The 22,350-nt window shown below is 40.3% G+C and overlaps 2 protein-coding genes across 7 annotated transcripts in view; one reads left to right on the top strand and one right to left on the bottom strand.

Annotated features, from left to right (window-relative positions):
• The window catches only part of LOC112105867 (angiopoietin-related protein 1), a 37,637-nt gene extending 25,110 nt beyond the window's left edge, over positions 1-12,527 (top strand). The window contains exons 3-5 of the mRNA XM_024198858.3: positions 8,250-8,443; positions 9,858-10,128; positions 12,332-12,527. Coding sequence (XP_024054626.1) covers positions 8,250-8,443; positions 9,858-10,128; positions 12,332-12,519 — 653 coding nt within the window. The 3' untranslated portion in view covers positions 12,520-12,527. The remainder of the gene's footprint in view (positions 1-8,249; positions 8,444-9,857; positions 10,129-12,331) is intronic.
• Positions 1-22,350, bottom strand: part of LOC112105868 (ras-specific guanine nucleotide-releasing factor RalGPS1) — a 294,309-nt gene that overhangs the window by 120,231 nt on the left and 151,728 nt on the right. The gene's annotated exons all lie outside the window — the stretch shown is intronic.

The raw sequence follows: 22,350 nt of genomic DNA, 5'->3' as shown, positions 1-22,350 counted from the left end.
ATTTATTTAATTTTGTTTTTGCTGTTAACAAGCATATTACCTCTGGAGAGACAAATCCACAGTTTGAGAACTGCAAAACTAAGCATCTCTGATGGTCTCTTCTAGACTGAGCACTGAGTCCCATTGGGTAGATAGAAAGATTAACCTAAATAATCTATACAGAAGCCTGTGGAACCCCAGAAGATTGGATCCCTAATCCATGAACTATTGGAACTCATTTACAAATCTTTTCTTAAACATTACATGAATATATTGTCTTATACTATAGAATTAGAATTTATAATCCCTATTCCATGATGAGATACCTTTGAGCTATAATGTATCTTATTTAAAACTATCTAACTATTTTTCCTCAAAAATCCGATTTAAATTAAAAAATCATTGATTTTATGCACCCTGGTTATTAAAAATATTTCATAGAATTATTTCCAACTGCATCACAAACTGTCAATTTATTCTGCTCAATCCTGAAAGTTTGGATTATCTTTTTTTTTAATCCATGCTTTCCAAGTAACCATCTTTTTTCTTGCCTTTTATGAGCTTACATAGCATAATGTTCTGCACTGGGTTTTAGACTCAGCTGGACATTCAACAGTGTTCCTGAGGGTGAAAACACACATTTATCATGGTTATTCTGCATACACTACAACCAACCTGCTGTTGATAAAAAGAGGGACTATTTAGGGATCTGGGGGAAAGTTAGCCCAGAGTACAACTGAAATGCCAGATGTCATGAGAACTTAATCACCTGTAAGTGGCAGAAAGGAAACACAGCTAATATTAAAAAAAAAAGCTATGTTAATGTCTAGTCAGACAGCAACAGCAGAATTCTCTTTAAAAAAACAACTTTGAAACAAAACTACATCATGATTTATTGTTTCCCCAGATACCCATTCCCTCAGTTTTATAATTATAAACAGATAGGTATGTACATATGAGGAAAAGCAACAGCACAAACGAATGTTATCTGTAAAACATTTATCAAAACATCTCCTCTTTCCTCTACACATTTCTGGAAACTAAGTTAAAGGAATCTCAGTCAACTTATTCTAACATTAATGGGTTCATTTGCTGTGTGTTTTCTTTCAGTACTGAGGTCTGGGAATTTTAAGAATGTGCATTTTGTACAGAGGTGGGAGAAAATGGATTGAGTAGTTCCAAAGCTGGTAAAATGTAGATCATTAAAAGTTAAAATAAAAACCAGTATACAATAAATTACAAAGCTATTCCTAGTTCTCTCTCTGTTTCCTGTAATTAAGGTACCATGTGATAAAGCAGTGCAAAAGAGAAAAGGGCTGTAAAATAATAGGAAAAGTGAAAAACAGCAAGAGGGGGATGTTAGTTTAGAAGATTACGCAGAAAATTTACAAACGGAGACTGCCAAATAAGACTAACAAAACCCAATAAGGCTGTCCTCATCAGATAAACGTTGTTAAAATGAAGAAAAGATTGTACATATGAAAGGTAAAACTGTCTTCTGGATATGTTATAGCATATTTTTTCTCATTATATTTGAAACAACTGTTCTTCTCAAGTACTAATGAGTCACTAAGCTACAACTGCAGGAAACAGTTTACACAAAACATGTATTAGTATCTTTAATTGTGGGTCGGAAGGAAAATACATAGCACATTGGGAAAACTATTTTTTACACTGAGGTGAAAATATTAGAGAAATCAACCCCACAGAAGACAAGTTCCTAGAGGGGAAAAAAGTGTTTTCTATACAAATGCAAGATGCATATATAAACGCAAAATTATGAACTCAGATAAATTAATTAAATAAACCTCAGTTGTATACTCAATTCCTAACACAAAAATAAGAAGTGATTTAAGCTTCATTGAAGAATCCTTCTAACTCAATGGGAGCAGGTCAGGCACTCAGGTGCCAATTAAGCAATATACTTAATGTTTAATTTTAAACTTCAGTGCAGCCACTTTCATTCTTAAGATGGGCACATGCTTAAGTAACTTTCTGAATCTGAACCTCAGTGAATAAGTTGGACTGCACAGCATGTAAGGAAATCATGCAACAGTTAATTTTAAATAACTTACTAAAGGGAAGAGGAAAGCTGCATGCAGGACAATTAATTTAAAATAAAAAAAACTGTTCTGAACGGCAATTAAACTGAATATTTATATTTGCAACTACTTTATCAAAACAAATTAATACATTTGGTCCCAGTTCATAACTTGGTCTGGGTATGAGGACCCTTATGTCTGTGCAAAACAAACTTATTTTAAGTACTTACGTTCTCTTATTTCCTTATTTTAAGTACTTAGTTTAATTTCTACAGAGAAAATATTTTTTCAAGTTATTGTTGGTTGAAAGTAATTAAAACCTACCACACGTATGTAAACTACAATCTTCAACTGCTCATAACCAATTTTCAGTGGAATGTCAAAAGCATCTTTCCTTCTTAAGAACAGTCTCTGCCCAATTTCAACTCCTGAGTTTTGGAGTCAGTGCGGTTTTAATAAAAGCCTCAAAACACTGAGTTTCATAGATTCTAAGGCCAGAAGGGACATGGCGATCATCTAGCCTGACCTCCTGTATAGCACAGGCCATAGAACTCTCCCAAAATAATTCCTAGAGCATATCTTTTAGACAAACACCCACTCTTGATTTAAAAATTGTAAGTGATGGAGAATCCATGACGACCCTTGGCAAATTAATCATTGGAACAATTACTCTCACTGTTAAAAGTTTATGCCTTATTTCCAGTTGTTGTTGTTTTTTTAAAAAAGTATGAAGTGTTTTTCCCTACTGTTCTCCTACTCAAAAATGGTTGAATCATTTTTGCTCAAACGCCACACTCCCCCCAAAACAAAAAACAACCAACTAACCAAAAAGCTCAACTTCAGTTACAGACCAGACTTGGAAAATAACAGCCGGAAAGATGAAAAATTGAGAAAGTTATGAGCAAATGATAAATGTATTTAGTATGGAAATGTGTAGGCACATTTAACTATAGTTGTCATTATTCACACAAGGGATAATACCTCATCTGTAGTTCAGTGTTTCATACAAGACAAGTGAACATTAAGGGCCTCTCACACATCTTTCTTCTATAATCATATTTTTTAGATAGTTAGTTTTTATTTTTTTGATTTTTGGATTCTCCTTCAATGTCTCCAAAATACTTATTAAAGACATGCAAGTAAAAATTGCAATCACTCAGGGCAGGTCTACACTTACTTCCTGGTCCGGCCGTAAGCAATCGATCTTCTGGGATCGATTTATCGCGTCTTGTCTAGACGCGATAAATCGATCCTGGAAGTGCTCGCCGTCGACGCCGGTACTCCAGCTCGGCGAGAGGAGTACGTGGCATCAACGGGGGAGCCTGCCTGCCGCGCCTGGACCCGCGGTAAGTTCGAACTAAGGTACTTCGAATTCAGCTACGTTATTAACGTAGCTGAATTTGCGTACCTTAGTTCGAAGTGGGGGGTTAGTGTGGACCAGGCCTCGGCAATAACAAAGTCTCTGGACAATCCACATTAGGGCATCAGCCATCTGTTCCACTCAAATCAAGCATCAGGTTTTTTGTTGTTGTTTTTTTAAAGTTGTATTCCATCCTAAGAAAACAGTAATATCCCATCATCATTTTCCTTTTTCACCACCTAACATATGTCAAAATGTCTTGCACTAGAGATCAACCATCAGATTTGCTAAATCATCATATACATAGAATGCAATTTTGGTATTGTAATAGTAAAAATGTAGGCCATGATCTCAAAAAGTGCAAGTTACCAACAGCACCCAAGCAAACAAATAAGGCATGAGTCCTATGCTCTTCTCAAGATCTTAAAATTTGAATGCATATGCTGTAAGTGCTAAAAGACTAGGTGTCGTTTTGTGAAATAGATCTGCTCTCCTTTGTTCTCACATATTTAACAAAATTCCAAAGCTATGGTCTCTGTTCATGTTAATATTTCATTCTTAAAAACCAAAAGCTGTTAAAGAAATTATATGGTTGGCTTTCAAGAGGAAATAGTAAACCTTTCTTTCTGGCTATGACATCAACGATAATAAGAATAGGTAATTAGAACTTAGTTAATTTTGTTGATGTGAAAACCACTAATTTCTGTATTCGGGTGACAGTAAGTAGTATTAAAACTTGGTTTTTCAGTAAACAGCTATGACTATGAGACACAAGGGGCCATACCATGTTCTCAGTTACACCAGCATCTAACTTTAGTAACTGGACAGAATTTGGTGGAGAGAGAAAAATCTGTCGAAGAAGGAAGATATAATTTATGTTCAGGTACTATCATTATCCCAACTAGACTTCAAGGATGACCATACAGATGAAGTCCTAATAGGGACACTGTATATTTGATACGTTATTCCTTTCATTAGCATAAAAACAACACCTCTTTACTTCAACACAGCGCAAACTATTTTATCAAGTAACAAATCTCAGTATTTCCAATGAACAACTACAAAAAATGGATCATAGTTCCTATGCCATGATATATCAAAGGATTTATCTGTCCCTAGAAAGTGATGTAAGATAATTAATCAAAACTAAAGGATTTGTTGGATTTATTCACTCTTTCATTCTAGAACGTAACTTTGAAACCTCTTCTACCACTTCAACAGTTTAAATCAGCAGTGTCTACAAGTCTAAGTATCAAAATTTAGACAAATTGCATCCTGTGAGACTAATGCCAGCTGAATTTTAGCAATGGTCAAAACACTATGTAAACAGACTATTGCGACCTTCCATTACTTAGCAGTGAGTCAAAACAGCAATACCATCTGCTCTGGTCTCTAATGGTCCTGGAAATAAGAGTCCTAGATTCCTTTCCTCTGCACAGAACATAGTATTACAGCCACAGTAGTAGATCTGTTCAACTGTTCTCAATATTTCAATCTACATTATAAAGTTTTGCTATTTTTCTGCTTTCACATCTTTTATAATCAAGAAGTTGTTTTAGAACAACATTTATTATGGAGCCACACTGTTTTTTTAATACAGCATCAAATTGTGCTAGGCACTTTACAGAAAGCTCCCCGTTCCACTAGCTTGGACAAAAGGTCTAGTCAGTTACAAACATTGATAGTACACCAACACAATTTATAGAAATCATGACTCAATTCCCGTAGCACTTCTTGTAGTTGTTAGTGCCATCAACATTTGCCAAAGGGCTCAGTCAGAATTGCCACCTATGTTCCAGTGGCGTTTCTAAGCACTCTGAGCTGTTACCAGGTTATTATTCTTTTCAACTCCTCTAAACCCTTAAGTCATGACTTAAGATAGTTACAAGTATAACTGGGTAAGCTTTAAATAACCAGGACTCCTAAAATGCATGACTCTGGAGAATTACAGGCCCCAATGACTTGCTAATAAAGAATGAAATCTCTGAGAGACCTGTAATAAATAAGGCATGCTTCTATTTGTCCAGAACTTCAAGCTGCATGGTGATTCAAGCTCTATATCAACTTGTAACAGATGTGGACTAGTTCTATGGATATCCTGGTTGATTACACATTTCCACATCTAATATCAGACTACTACTCACAAGTCTTTAAAGAAACAGATAAAGAACCTCCATTAAGATGGAGTTAAGGGTGAAAATGGTTTTCACTAATCAAGAACATTAAAGGGATACCATCAACAAACTTCATTGTGCTTCTTTCCAGACTACCCTCACACATGGAATATTCTCCCTGAATTTAGCAGGTGGGTTACCAAAGGACAGTCATTGCACATCCATCTTTTTGTTAAAAAATAGAGCAGAGATCAAATTAAGACAGTTGTACCTAGTCCATCATCTTAGTAATTGAAGAGAACTGAAAAAAACACTTCTTAAAATATTTTTTAAAAGATAATCACTATATTGCTATTTGTTTAAATTGTTAATTGGGCAGGTTAGGTTTGTTGTTTCAAATCAGTATCAGAATTGTAACCCAATAATGGTTACTCTAGATGTAGCATAAGCTTATATGGAGACAACTGCACAATTTATTAATATGTTTATATTATACTATACACACAACAAAAAAGTAACCAAACACTTTAAACAGAATGTTAATAAGTCCATATAAAAGTTGTTAAGTATATTGATTTTTCAAATCGGTTGAATCACTAGCTAGCCATTATCAGAACATATCCAGTTCATAATGAAAAAGCTGACTCAAAGATGGTATAAAACCAGTCCAAAAACAATATAAATAGTGATGTAGTAACAGCATTAATTTTTTTGTGGGGGAAGGGATTTAGTGGAGGTAGAAATTATAGCTGGATTTCTAATCTTTTAAGAGGGACACACCAACATAGCAAGGATCTCCAAAAATGTAAGCTGACAGTGTTTCCTACTGAACGCTCATAGATCATCTTTCAGAAATGGAGAGTATGTTTTGTAAATATAGTACACCGCTACCCCGATATAATGCGACCCGATATAACACGGGTTCGCACAGAACGCGGTAAAGCAGCGCTCCGGCGGATCAGCACGTCAGCTCCCAGCCGCAACGCTCCGCTTCCCGCCGCCGGTGAGTGCGGGGAGGTTGGGGAAAAGGACGCCCCTTGTATTCACCTGCAACGGGAAGCAGAGCGCCGCAGCTGGGATCTGGCGGAGTGGAGCGGGCTGGGGCCGGGCTGCTCTGCTTCCGGCGTTGCCGGTGAACGTGGGACCTTTCCCCAACACCCACCCCCTCAGCGACATGGCTGGGGCCGGGGCAAGGAAAGCGGAGCGGGCTGGGGCCATGGCGCTCCACTTCCCGCCACAGGTGTGTACGGGCGGGGGGGGGAAGGAAGAGGGGTGGTCCTTTCCCCAACCTCACCGCACTGACCGGCAGCGGCGGAAGTGGAGCAGCCTGGCCCCAGCCCGCTCCACTCTGCCAGCTCCCAGCTGCGGCGCTCGGCTTCCCACCGCAGGTGAGTATGGGGGGGGTGTCCTTTCCCCAACCTCTCCGCACTCACCGGTGATGGGAAGCGGAGCGCCGCAGCTGGGAGCTGGCGGAGTGGAGCGGGCTGGGGCCAGGCTGCTCCGCTTCCCACTGCTGCTGGTGAGTGCCTGTCAGGGGGCGGGGCAGTTAGGGGACAGGGAGCAGGGGGGTTGGGTAGGGGGTGGAGTCCTGGGGGTGATTAGGGATGGGGGTCTCTGGAGGGGGCGGTCAGGGGACAAGGAGCAGGGGGGCCAAAGCAAGTTCGATATAACGTGGTCTCACCTATAGCGCAGTAAGATTTTTTGGCTCCGGAGGACCGGGTTATATCGGGGTAGAGGTGTACTCAGAGCCTAAAAGAACTTTCAAGAGCTACAGTCAGCAGCTGCATTTCTATATAACTGTAGGTTTGAAACTCAATAAATTAACATTATCTGCTCAAAAATATCTGCTCCACTGCTCACATGCTATCCTGGCTAACAGCCATGCACACATATCATAACTGTCAAGAAATGGAAGTATAAAAATCATTAGATTTATAAAGGTTCCTGTCAGAGGGTTTGCAGAATTTGACAAAAGTTTTCTAATTAAATTCTAGTTCTGCTGCTATTCATGCGTTCTAGTTTACTTTTTACTTTATGACCATTTCAAATGTATGCATTATAGGGAAGAAGTAAGCCAGCATCCAACATCTGGTAAGGCCATACAGGATAAAGTAGTTACGAAATGCAAGTTGCAATATTTGCCTATCTAGTATCAGGGTGTAATTTGTGATACACAATAAAGAAAAAAGTTACCAAAATAACAGATGTAAAGAGTCAAAAAATGCACCACCTGTTTAACAAAACAGTTATCTATTTGTAAGGTTGGTGGGGGAAATAGGCAAAATTTATAAAATTAACCACAAACTGGAAAGGATGTTTTGCAATGTTTACCATGGACGTTTTAAATTTGCAGTTAAAATGAGAAAGTAAATACTTTCTAGCAGGAAACAGCAAGAATAAAATGGGATCTCAGATATTTACCACCTCTAAGATAAAGTCTTGCATTGCAATACAAAGTCTTTTTGTACATACACTACTAACTACACCTCAACTGCTAGCAGAGCACCTCACCCTCCCTGATTGAACTAACCTCGTTATCTCCATACTGATTTATACCTGCCTCTGGAGACTTCCATTACTTGCATCTGAAGAAGTGAGGTTCTTACCCACGAAAGCTTATGCTCCCAATACTTCTGTTAGACTTAAAGGTGCCACAGGACCCTCAGTTGCTTTTTACATGTTATATGTAACTTGTGTCCCAAATGTACATTTTTAAAAAATAAGCTTAAGCTTAAGACAGTTCTTTTCAAACAGGTCCTTTCAAAGACTGTCAACAAGCTAAAGAAGCTGGGCATTCCAACAGTGGGATTTATATGATCAAACCTGAAAACAGCAATGAACCAGTACAGTTATGGTGTGAGAACAGTCTGGACCCTGGAGGCTGGGCAGTTATTCAGAAAAGGACAGATGGATCTGTCAATTTCTTCAGGAATTGGGACAGTTACAAGGTAAGTTTTAGAAGTCAGAAAAGTAACAGCTTCATTTTTGGTAGGGACAGTAACCTCTAGAATCTGGTATCAGTATTCACAAGATGCTATTTTTCAATGCAATTCTTCAATGCAGTTAATTTTGCTGCAAGATTAACAATTGAAAAAGAATCAGAAGTAAAATAGTTAGTTACCCAAGAACTAAGAATTAGCAAAAACTGAACAGGCGAATAAAAACAGAAAAAGCAAAAGCTAAAAGGGAGCTAAGCCACAAAGACTAACGTTCTTGTCTGTGAACTGGCATCATCATATATGGCTGGTCATATGTTATAAATTTTACCTCTTAAATGTGCAGAGGAAGTGAATTAAGGTTACTATGAGAAGTTTAACCGTTGAATTTCTTGGAATCTGACAAAGCTGTATCCTCGATGACAAAATAAATGTTTTTTACTTTATTCCCTCTTTTATAAAAGGAAAAAGGAGATTAAAATAATAAAGCACAAAACCAAACTTCTTTTACACACAATCTGAATAAAGTATTTACCTTCAATAGCCTCAAAGAGTATAACTCTGAACATTTCAGTATAAAGTGAAAGTTTTGTAGTGGGTGTACACAATTGGTTTTTCAATTGCTTAACTTTTTTGGGAAAACTGGCCCACAAACTAGCTCTCACTTAGAGCGTTTTATGGAGAAAAAGAATTTATAATCCTACTAAACACCACATAATTAAAAGAAAAACAACAAGTATTTTATTTACAACTCCAAACACTTTATACATTGATATTAAAGTGGATATTTTCTTAGGGAAAGGAAACAATGGCTTGCAAATATTAGCAAAAAGGTATCATACCAGCAGTCTGTGATTCAAGACCAATAGTCTTCACTGAATTTACTAGAACTGAAATCTAGAGTACACAGATGGATTGTCTGATTACATATATAGTGAAATACCATTCTACCTTGTAAAAGGTACAAAAAAGTTATGCATCTTGAGTATTGGCTTACTCATCTATAATTATCTTCTGTGCCTCAAAGTACTTCATTGTAATGGGTTACTCTTACGATCTTAATGGACAACAGTTGTTGTGCCACAGAAAATATTGTTCCAAAAAGCATATCATGGGAATCAAAGGTGCAAAGGATCAGATTCTGACACCTTCACTCATGCTGAGTAATACATTACACTGCCAGTAGTCCCATTGAGATCAGTGAGACTACTCATGGAGTGGAGTACTACTTAGATTGAGTAAAGGTGACAGAATCTAGCCCAAAGGAACTAATTGAAAGGGTGGACCAGAAGTTTAAAAGCCTAACAGCTTTTAGTTTAGATACATATTCTACTGGGATATACTACTACTACTGGCAAATGTCTTCATTCAATAGATTCAGAAAAGCCAGTAGATTTAACCTCATATTCTGGTTTTCTTTGTACAGAAAGGATTTGGAAATGTTGATGGAGAGTACTGGCTGGGACTAGAAAATATTTACATGCTTACCAATCAGGACAATTATAGGCTATTGATTGAATTAGAAGACTGGAGTAATAAGAAAGTCTATGCAGAATACAGCAGTTTTCGCCTGGAGCCTGAAAGTGAATTCTATAGGCTGCGTCTGGGAACTTACCAGGGAAATGCAGGGGATTCCATGATATGGCACAATGGAAAACAATTTACAACACTGGACAGAGATAGAGATACATACACAGGTAAGGGAATTTTAATGATGTTATACATAGGAAAAAGCTGCTTAATGCAACAGATTCCATTGGTAGTGCCACCTTATTCATATATAACTGTTTCAAGAAATAATACAGTTCGTGCTCCAGAATAATTTAAAGACTCTTATGAAGATGAATTTTTCTTATAGGCAATGTGTCAGTTAATCCACTCAGTTATAAATGATCCCAGTATAGACCTCAATCCCGTAAATTATTCCATGTAGGCAGAACCATGCATCTTCATGGAGCCTGTTGCACAACTGGGGACTTAGTTATTTTAATTCAGTCAACTTCAGTAGGGGTAAGATGACTGAATAAGCTATGTGTTTCTTCTATTCCACATAAGACCTTTGCTGTTATTCTCAGAAATCACGTCATTTGTCTTTCTTGGTGAACCTTGATCCAGAGGGTCAGCAGTAGGCCTTTACATAACTTACTACACATCTAAGGCTTCTTTTGAGGCATTAGTGGGATTTTAGTTGTGCAATCCTGCAAAGGAGCAAACTTCTTGGGTTTTTACCAGCATGTGAGAAAATCATAGACTCTTTCCTTTCCTTTTTAATTATGCATGTTAATAAACAAATTTTTACATAGCCATTATCTTACAGGGACACTTCTATCTGAAAATGCTGTAGTACTTATTACCAGTTAACATCTAATATTGCTACAACCAAAAGATTGAGAGAGAGAAGAAATATTTCTCTCTTTTTTGTGCATTTTGCAAGTCAGCTTTATTGATTCTCCTGCACAGTCAGTTCTCTCTTTTTTTGTGAGTTTTCCTACACTGAAATGTAGTAAAATGGGGAGAAAAAAATATTTTTTGAAATAGGAATATTATTTGCATTAAAGTGGGGCCTAGATACCCCCAAAAAAAGAGATTACAGCCTCACTCTGCTAGGTGCTGTAATGCAATTATAAAGACTCAAAAATTGCCAGAGATACACTACTTTTAACTAGTGTTTTTAAAATAGACTAGATTTCAAACTGATTGTGTCTCTTTAAGCACTCTTTTGGTTAGCAATCTGGAAAACGATATTTTTCTATGGATTAGGGAGTCTCATAGCAGCTTTTGATGCTAGCATTATTTGCACTTCTCAAAGGGACATTGTTAACTTAGATATTTTTAAACTGACTAGTTAAGAAATTCCCATTTCAGCTAATGTAACATTGTGTCCTTTTAAAAAATACCTTTAAAAATATTTAAAACAGTTTTTCTGTCCCCTTATATTTTTAAGGGTCTTTTTGGCAAGAGAGAAACCAACTGATTATATATGGGAAACAGTGAAACCAATATACAAAGAGTAAACCAACTGGAAAAAATAGAGAATACTATTTTCTCTCATCTGTTTCACTAATAGCAATGTTATGCCCCAATCCTGCAGAGATTTATACATGTGCTTACCTTGAATCACTCAGTAGTCCCAGGTGAATAAAATTAAGTACATGAAGAAGACTTTGTAGGATCAGGGCCTTGCATGTTACTTGTATCTATAACAAGTACATTTTCAGACAAAATATTATTCTTTTTGATGATGCCCCTTTAATGATAAAAAGCTCTAATAACTAATATAAAAATGTTGATTAAAAACTGAAAATGACCCATAGAAAAACATACCGTGTTACAGCACCACTCATTGTCCAGTTTTGGCCCTGAACGTAGGTAGCATCTTAAAAATAATGACGACTTAAAACAATTGCTACTTTGTTAATATTGTTACTTTTAAAACTTCGGAGAAGACTGACCACCATCTCTCTTCATAAGGTAAACTTCACCACAAATCACTGAAATTGAAACTTAAGGCACAAGTCACATTGCTCCCGCCAAAGTACTTCTGAACAGTTTAAAGCAGATATTCTTAACAATTGCTTACATAAAGTATGTTTTTAGTTTCTTTCAATATAATTAAGCAGCTGAAATCAAAGAGGAGAGCCAGCACCATGTGACCAGCCCAGCTCTCCTCAGATTACCAGCAATCTTCTGTGAACTGCAGTTTGTAGTTGCAACGGAGTTTAGAGAATTGTAAGTGGAAGAAGAAGTTATCCATCTGATCACTAAGGGGAGACAAAGTGGCTAGCAAGACAAGCACTTTGTTAATATGTAGTACATAGCATAAAAAAGTTTGAGAACCCCTGGTCTATCATTTCCCCTCTGAAGTGCTGAGGTTTCACTTATTTTATTCTCTCCCAACAGGAAATTGTGCCCATTTTCACAAAGGAGGCTGGTGGTACAATGCTTGCGCACATTCTAACCTTAACGGAGTGTGGTACAGAGGAGGTCATTACAGAAGCAAATATCAAGATGGGATTTTTTGGGCTGAGTACAGAGGAGGTTCTTATTCCCTGAAAGCAGTTCAGATGATGATCAGACCCATTGACTGAAAAAAAAACAAAAACCATACCCCACTGTCTCAAGTGATCAAATATAAAACTTTTCAGTGCTTGAGCTCCAGGGGGAAAAAAAAGTTACATTTAAACTCTTATTTTGCACAATTTAGCCCTGCAAAATGCAGTGCTACAAGTGTTTTGGGTTTTTGTTTTTTAAACTTTCTCACTGTGATACAGTATGTGTTAAATATAAAGCTTCTAATAATTCACAAAACACACAAGGGTTTAAACGTTTGCAATAAATATTTATCTTCATTAAAGCCCTACACATTTTGCATTAATTGCAGCCATTAAAATGATTAAAATAGTTCTTAGGTTACAGTACAAGTTTCTCCAGATCAGTTCAACCTTTAAATGTAAATATGTAAAACAAACTATTTGTCTTATTTTAATGTGAAAATGAATTCATTTTCAGTTATTTAATAGTTTTTTAAAAACTCATTATAAGATTACTTTCAATGTATATCTGATCTTACATTGTTATTGTTTTAACATTTACACACACACACAATGTGTTTGCACCCCAAAATAGTAGACAGAAAATTGGAGAGAAACTCTAGTTTTGCCAGCAGAAATATATTTGGTTGCAAATAAACGATAAGAGTCATTTCCACATGAAGTTGTGAATTTAACATAAAATAGTTGCTAATAATGTAGACTGTTTCTTACAGGACAGGTGTATCCTGCTTCCCGTCAAAGCATTTAGGAGAAATGTTTTCTTAGCACAATAAAAACAAAATACAATTCTTATAACACAAACACTCTTATAAATGCATGAGTAAATTCCACAGTGCTCATGTCTTTTCTATTTGTCTTTGTACTCAACACATGTAGCAGGCAGGCAGTGCTATCTATGGTATGCATGCTACTGAATAGGAAAATCATTCTTGATCACTTGAAAACTCAATCAGCAAAATAGGTAAAAATTAAAAAAAAAAAAAGTTTTACTAGAATATATTAAATACACATTTTCTCAACCTTTTGGAAATTGTGACCAAACTGGCATTTTGAAATCATTGCAATCTAATCTCAGTTTCCAAGAAGGCATTAAAATTCAATTTTTTTTTCATTTTTATTAGTTCATGACTTGAACAGATTTCAGCATGTATAACATGTTGGCATTACATAGTAAATTCAGAAAATATGATGCAGCTAAAGAAATTAATGTTAATTACTATATTAATTTATTTCTAAACTTTGTATAAATGCAGCCTGGGGACATTTGTGGTTGCCTAGATGAGGAAAGGCAACCAATATTCAGATGCAGATCAACTTCAAAAGCAAGAAAAGAGCAGTATTGCTAAGGCAAATTTGGGCTGATACTCTTGTGGCCCAGATATAAATGGATGGAAAGGACTTTTGCTACTTCACTCATACTTTCCAGGACTAATTAGGTACACAAAAAAGCCAGAATACAGTAAAGAGTTTCTTGGTTTCACAGACTCAAGTTGACTTTGCCAAGTATTAATGAAGAACAGTCCCACGTATAGGACTATTTACTAGTTTGCTCAACAAAATGATTTAAAATCCAATTCTTACATTAATCAGTCTCAAATATTAACAGTCACAAAACTGCGAGGACCTGAAGTTGTGAGCTGATGTCTTTTTTAAATTGTAACATTTTACAATATAAAATATGCAGAATCATGTGAATATCTCAAATCTGTCATTTTGACCACTATAAGAACAGAGTTTGTTTAGTTGGAGAAATACCATTTAAAGATTAGAAAGCATTTTCAGAGTAAACAAACATACACCACAACTTAAGAAGAGATCTGTGAAAATCCCATCTCCACACCTATAAAAGATTATACTAAAGAGAAAAGTTCTGCCTCAGTACAGGCGTAGCAACTTACTCTGTAACACCTAGTAAGGGTGAGAGTTGTAGACTAAATTGCATCCTTGCATATCTGCTGTAAAGACACATTGTACCTCCACCTAACTGTCTTTCTAGCTGAATGACCTCATAGTCCTATGGGACAAAATATATCCTGGGGAATTATAAGGAACAGAAATTCACATTCTCAACCACTTACACAAAAACACTCTTGTACTTTACTTTTCTTGGGTTCTTTAAAATAAATATGGTATTTGCCAACTCTGAACTTATAATCATAGAAATGTAGGACTGGAAGGGACCTCAGTAGGTCATCTAGTCCAGCCCCCTGCACTGAGGCAGGACTAAGTATTATCTAGACCATTCCTGACAGATGTTTGTCTAACCTGTTCTTTAAAACCTCCAGTGATGGAGATTCCATAATAATTTCTTCCAGTGCTTAACTTCCCTTACAGTTGGGAAGTTTTTCCTTATGTCTGACCTAAATCTCCCTTGCTGCAATTTGAGCCCATTATTTCTTATCCTGTCCTCAGGGGTTAAGGAGAACAATTTATCACCCTCTTCTTTATAGCAACTTTTTACATACTTGAAGACTGTTATAAGTTCTGGCAATAACATATTGCTATCATATATATAAACTCACAGCCTCTTTGGATACAGAGCTGCTGATCCAAAGCCAATTAAAGTCAGTGAGAGTCTTAACAGAAAGCCCCCACTGGATATTAGTGGCTTTGGGTCAGGTCTTAAGGAATTGCAGTTTTCTCTGAAGCACATTGCAGGTGAACATGACAGCAGGAAGTACCACCTTTAGATTCTACTGAAAAAAAAAGTAGGACACAAACTATCACAAGGTGTAACAACTTTAACCTTATTGAAATCTAGATAAACAGACTGATAGCTACCTTGATCTGCAACTGGGCAAGCAGAAACAACAGTACAAAGAAGAAACAGCATCTTATGGGGCCTAGAAGAATAAGCACAGGGTTGGGAGCTGGAACAGTAACTAAACTTGGAAAAATTAGTTACAATTTTCAGTCTCAGATATCTGACCTGTAAAATTGCCAACTATATCAAAGTTATTATAAGCTACTTACCAGGAGACTTCTGAAGTCTGAATTATCATTACCCTCCCCTAAAAATCTTGGAAGACTACTCCCAGGAAACAGTATAAATTCAGCTTCTGAAGAAGTCCAAGCTGATGGCCAGATATTACAAGATAGATGGTCTAGAAAGCACTGAAGTAGATTAGATTTAAATATAAACATAGAAACACAGATTTCTAAACTAAAGGCATTTATTAGAAGTACGCATTGATTTCTAGATAGCAATCTACCAAGACTGATTCCCTAACAGTTTTTTCAGGGAAGTAAGTGATTCTCAGACAGCTAAAACCTGTTATTAAAAAAAACCTGATAAGTGTGCATTTCAAGTAGAAGTGCACAGAGTAAATCAAACAGCAGCTAATTGTGAAAGCACAACGGCAGCAAGAAGTGCTGAGTGTGAAGTTCTAGGATAGTTGCTATGCAGAACACTATTGTGGCAGGCAAACCAATAGCTGGTTCTTTCAATTAAAACTATATTCAGACTCCATCAATCAATACACTACAGTTCTGAAACACAATCTTTGTAGATTAATATGCATGATTCACCAGTGTTGGCTTTTGTAAATATTTTATTTCTATTCATTTCATGTTTAGTATCAATACATAGGTAAACTGAAAAGTTACTGTCTATAATATAGACAATTGCTTAACTACACTTGTGGTTTGATATTAAAAATGTTCAAGAGCCCAAACAGTGAAGCCTTGCCAAGTTTATCAGCTAAAGACGATGCAGTTCAATGGAGAAAGAAAAGAATTCTTACTTTACAGAATCTTTCAGGGAAGCTTGTTTCTCACAGCATGAAGTTCACTTTACAGAAGAGTTGCTCACAATATACTCCCTGCCTCCAACCCTAACTAATATTTGTATCATGGTAGTTTACTAAGTAAAACAACTCTGTACATCATCTAAGACTAAGCAACAATTAGCTTTTTATCTTGTTTTTTTGGCACCATGATGTATACTTCTCTCTCAGTTTTGGATACTGCATTTCAAACCAGTTTCCTGTGAATGTACCTCTCAACTTGTACCAGGAAAGAGAACAAATGTATCTTGTCTTTGACATGTTTCATATTTTCCAGTGCCAAAGATGACTTCAGCTTTGCAGGTATTGTGGCTATATATCTTGACATTAGTGAATGGACGTCAACAGGATTGTGGGAAAGACATAATTCAGTTAATATAACTGCCCACGTGTTGGATAAAACACAATATTAAGGCGGTGTGCACTATGCCTAACATATATGTATTGACTAACAGAGTGCATATAAACCAAACCCAACTCATTTAATGAAGTGCTTTAGACATCTTTGGTTCATGAGAATAAGCCATAAGGAAAAACAAAAAATATGGCTACAAATATTGCAGGTTGGCATATTATTTGCTTGAAAAATACAAAGTAACATCAGCTAACACATTTATGTAACATTTATTCAGTCGGAAACAATGGGATTTAATGATAATTCCTCTTTGAACAAACAGCGTTCCCCTGAAACAAATGTTTCCTTTAAAAAAAAAAAAACCACCTATGTTAATAAAAGAGACGGAGTGCCATGGTAATCACAAAATGAAGTTTTTCTTCATCGGTTACTAACTGCAATTTCATGGGAAATATTAATGAGTCCAAAAAAGAACTCAAAATCCTGCTCTCAGAAATAGGAGGGTTTTTTTTTCTAACTGTGGCTGCTGTCACAGTATCTTTGGGAATGTGCATTCCCCCACCCCCTGTATCAAAATATTTCCTGTGCAAGGGCCACTTCAGCCTGAATGGTCTTAGAATATGTGCTAACTACTTATGCTAAACTATCTGTTTGATCTTTTATTTAGCTGTAAAAAGCAACAGAGGGTCCTGTGGCACCTTTAGTCTTAACAGGACCCTCTGTTGCTTTTTACAGATTCAGACTAACACGGCTACCCCTCTGATACTTATTTAGCTGTGACACTCTTAGTACCTTTCCCAGACCTGAAGTGCTCTGCATAGCTGCAAAGCTTGTCTCTCTCACCATCAGAAGTTGGTCCAATAAAAGATATTGGCTCATCCGCCTCATCTATCCATTTCCCTTTTGTCATTCAGAACTAGATACAGGTGTCACTTTCTCTGTCAGGCTTTTACTGTGGGATTCCACTGGACTTTAAGCAGTCTTCAGCTTTCCTTTTTTACCAGTCCCCCAATGTCACCTCAGAGTTCATTTAAATATTTCATTAGAAAAACCTAGAGAATCTGCATTATCTAAATTACAGTTACATTTCTAATTAAGGCAGTTATTTCACAGCTGTACTAATCTAGACTTCATTCAATATAATCTGATTTTCTAAGAAAATTAAGTAAATTTTATTGTAATTGCCAAAAACAATGCAGCAGTTTCTGAGAAAAGAGGTGAGTGAAAATTATGTTTTGCCCATGTTTAAAGCTTCTAGTGACCTTTTCTTTGAGATGCTGTGGTAGGGTTACCATATTTCCACAAGCAAAAAAGAGGACGGGAGGGGGAGGAGCCCCGCTCTAGCCCCGCCCCTGTCCCACCCCCATCCACTCCCTCCCACTTCCCACCCCCTGATTGCCCCCCTCAGAACTCCCAACCCCCCCCCGCTCCTTGTCCCCTGACTGCCCCCTCCTGGGACCCCTGCCACTAACTGCCCCCTAGGACCCCACCGCTTATCTAAGCCGCCCAGCTTCTTGTCCCGACTGCCCCCTCCTGAGAACGCCCTACGACCCTACCTGTCCCCTGACTGCCCCGACCCTTATCCACACCCCCACCTCATATTCACACCCCCGCCCCCAGACAGACCCCCGGGGACTCCCATGCCCTATCCAACTGCTCCCCGCCCCCGACAGGACCCCTAGAACTCCTGACCCATCCAACCCCCTCTGCTACCTGCCTGCCTCGACCCCTCTCCACACCCCTGCCCCCTGACAGCCGCCCCAGAACCCCAGACCCATCTAACCCCCCCTGCTCCCTGTCCCTGACTGTCCCAACACCTCTCCACACCCCTGCCCCCCTGACAGCCCCCCCGACCCATCTAACCCCCCCTGCTCCCTGTCCCTGACTGTCCCAACCCCTCTCCACACCCCTGCCCCCCTGACAGCCCCCCCAGAGCCCCCGACCTATCTAACCCCCCCGCTCCCTGTCCCTGACTGTCCCAACCCCTCTCCACACCTTTGCCCCCCTGACAGCCCCCCCCAAACTCCCGACCCATCCAACCCCCCCTCCCTGTCCCCTGACCAGGACCGGCTTTAAAGAGCCCAGGAATCGGGCTGCGCTCCGGCCGGGGTTGCGGGGCTTGGGGCCGGGCCGGAGGTGCTCGGCCGGGGCTGCTGGGGCCCGAGCCGGGCCGGGTCCGGGCCGGGGGTGCTGGGGCCCGAGCCGGGCCGGAGCCGCTGGGGCAGCTGGGAGCCGCTCGGCCCGGGCCAGAGGGAGCAGCTCGGCCAGGGCCGCGCCTCCCCGGAGCTCTCCTCCTCGCGCCCCCCCCCCACTCCAGCTTACCTGCTGCTGCCTCCCGCTTGCCCCTGCTCAGACTTCCCGCGAAGATCTGATTCGCGGGAAGCAGGGGACGGGGAGGAGCAGGGGGGCGGAGCGTTCAGGGGAGGGGAGAAGGGGGAAGACAGCTGGGGGCCGGACAGCATGGTAAGGCTGCAGAGGATGGGGGGAGCCGGGAAGGGACTTTGGGTGCCCAGCGGCGCTTGGCCGCCGCTTTTCTATCTATAAATAGCTGACCGGGAGGAAATCCCGGACATTTTTAGATTTTTAAAAATCCCCCCCGGACGGCTATTTATAGACCGAAAAGGCCGGACATGTCCGGGGAAATCCGGACATATGGTAGCCCTATGCTGTGGTGTCCTCATGCTTTGGAGCAGGTATTTGAAATTCAACAAGGATGTGGCCTTTGTGTTAGGGATGTGTCTCCTTTTTGCTATTCCTGTGAAAATCCACCCAAATTTGGCAAAATTTGAAGCTTTTGAGAAAAAAATCACTTCACACATGCTTGATAGAGAGTTGCTTGATTGCAGTGAAATTCCCCAGAGTCCATACACACTGAGCATGCTCCAGCCCAGGCTGCAGGGGCCAAGCAAGATATTCACTTCAATTGCTGCTCCAGTTTGGGATGGGGCCAGGCACCAAAATTGAGAGCAGGGACATTGTCTCTCCTGTACGCTCAATGACCTCCCTGATTAACCCTGCTTCCTTGAAAGGGAGAGGGACATGGGGCATGAGAGAGTGGAACTGGCTAGGCAACTCCATGGGAAATGAAGGTTATTTTCTTGTAACCAGTGTTTTTTTGAGATGGCTCTGTATATTCACACTTATGGATACTGTGCCACCTTGTGGTACCTAATAGTAGAACCCTCTCCAAGTAGTGTCAGAGTGCTCTCACGCACTCACCTCGTATCCTTATCCTCAGCATCTCTGAATGTTCTGAGGCTGAGGCTATATAAGGTGGGGGGGGGGGGCACAGTGCCCTCTTCTACCTTAGTTCCTTCCACTGCCAACTGAGAGAAAAGAACAATAGGACTCTAAGGCCTGTTCTACACTGGGGGGCGGGGGGGTTGATCTAAGTTACACAACACGTAGCTGACGTCGACGTGCTTAGATCTACTCAACGCATTGTCTTCACTGCGGTGAGTCGCTGCCTGTCGATCCTGCGGGTAATGTAGACAAGCCCTAAAAGGGAAAAAAGGGCAGAAGTGTGAACATGCAGAGCAATCTCAAAGAACTATGGTTACAAGTATGTAACCTTAATTTCTTCTTTGAGGGACTCTACATATTCCACTTATGGGTGGTTTGATAAGCAGTTCTGAAAATAACCTGGGGGAAGGAACACAGCTAACTGAATAGAGACTGAAGCACCACTCTACCAAAACAAGCATCAGCCCTTGAAGCCAAATCAAGGGCAGAATGTTTAAGTAAAAGTGTCTCAGCAACAGAGACTTGTGTAAGGTGAACAAAAGACACTGCCACAGCTCTGGTGGAATGAGATAGTACCATTGTAGGTACAGGAATTTCTGCTATCATGTAACTTTCAACAATCCATTGTTTAAACTATCCAGAAATAGCCTGGGAATACACAGTCTGACCCCATGTGATTCTTGGAATAAGAATCACACAATTGTCTGATAGATGTGAAATTCAGAAACTACTTTTGGCAAAAACTTGGGATCAGCCATCAAGACATTTAATTCATTCACCTCTCTGGCTAATGTAGGTAATAACGAATGCCATCTTAATAGATAAGTAATACAGGTTCCAATTTCCTGGAATCTTAAAGCTGCTTTGACTTCCTGGAGAAAGACACAGGAGCAGAGACTGTCTTCCTTAGACCTTGGATCCAACAAATGCCAAAAACTTCAAGAGCCTCCTTAAGGTTAAGCACCTGCAATCATTTTTGCCTCTCCTTTGAGATCTAGGCATGAAAGTCCAGCAGATGGAACACTGAGAAGGAGAGTGGCTCTCCGCCAAGTACTTCAGGCATCTAACACAATTGTCCAACACCGGGAAAACAACTGGACACCATAACCCTGAATGGACCATAACTTAACTAAGTATACTTATTACTAAACTATAACTATACTAAACAATTACAAAGGCAGCAAGAAATGGAGAAAACCCCCAGACTGAGTGGATCAGAGCAGTTCACTTCCACCTTGCACAACAGTTGGAAGGAACTGAGGTAGTAAAGGGCGCTGTACATTCTTTCCCTTAGCATGTTCAGAGATGCTGAGGGTATGAACACAAGGGGCCATGCAAGCACTCTAACACAGTGGTTTCCAAAAAAAATTTCTGGCGACACAGTTGAAGAAAATTGTTGATGCCTGCGACCCAAAGGAGCTGGGGATGAGGGGTTTGGGGTGTGGGAGGGGCTCAGGGCTGGAGCAGAGGGTGTGGGGGTGAGGGCTGTGGGGTGGGGCCGGGAATGAGGGGTTCAGGGTATGGGAGGGGGCTCTGGGCTGGGGCAGGGGGTCGGGGTGTGGGAGGGGGTCAGGGCTCTAGGCTGGGGGTGCAGGATCTGGGGTGGGGCCGGGGATGAGGGGTTTGGGGTGCAGAAAGGGATTGGGGCACAAGGTTGGGGCATGGGCTTACCTTGGGCGGCTCCTGGTCAGTGGCGCAGCAAGGGTGCTAAGGCAGGCTTCCTGCCTGTCCTGGCACTGCGCGGTGCCCTGGAAGCGGCCAGCAGCAGGTCCAGCTCCTAGGAGGAGATGCGCAAGCAGCTTTGCATTGCTCTCGCCTGCAGGCACCGCCCCCTCCAGCTCCCATTGCCTGGGAGCCGGTGCTTGGGGCGGAGGCAGCACGCGGAGCCCCGTGGCCCCACCTAGGAGCCAGACCTGCTGCTGGCCACTTCCTTAGCCGGACAGCACTGCCAACGGGACTTTTAATGGCCCAGTAGGCGGTGCTGACCAGAGTCGCCGCAACCCAGTGCCTTACATTCTGTGACCCAGTACTAGGTCGCTGTCACACCCCAATGGCCGCCCTCCCTCAGGGAGTCTCCAGGGAAGGCAGATCAGCATTGTATGTGACTAACGCTGTTGCAAGCATCGCAAAGCATTTTGGGGAGGGTCAAAGGTGTGAGAGTGGGGAATGGAAGATTCCTTTGCAGGAGTACGAGAGGCCAAGGGGGCGGGGGGGAGAAAGAAAGAAGCAGAAAACGGGTTAATTCAGCACTTTAGGTAGACGCTGGCCCAGGCCCAAGGTCATGGGCTCGATGAGAAATCTACAGACGAGAAATCTACAGCTGCCCAGTCGTGACAAGAGGAGAACTAAGTGGAGCCGAGCTGCAAGGATAGCAGTGAAAACAGAGCGAATGAGGCAGCGACAGTGAAGGCCAACAGAAGGGAAAACAAATTCTCCGGAGCCGGTGTGTTTTGGGCAGCCGAGAAGGCCACAGCAAGCCGATTG

This window comes from Terrapene carolina, unplaced genomic scaffold (assembly GCF_002925995.2).
Source record: "Terrapene carolina triunguis isolate 2854851 unplaced genomic scaffold, T_m_triunguis-2.0 Scaffold210, whole genome shotgun sequence".
Classification (NCBI taxonomy): Eukaryota; Metazoa; Chordata; order Testudines; family Emydidae; genus Terrapene; species Terrapene triunguis.
This window is presented reverse-complemented; position numbering and strand designations above follow the sequence as displayed.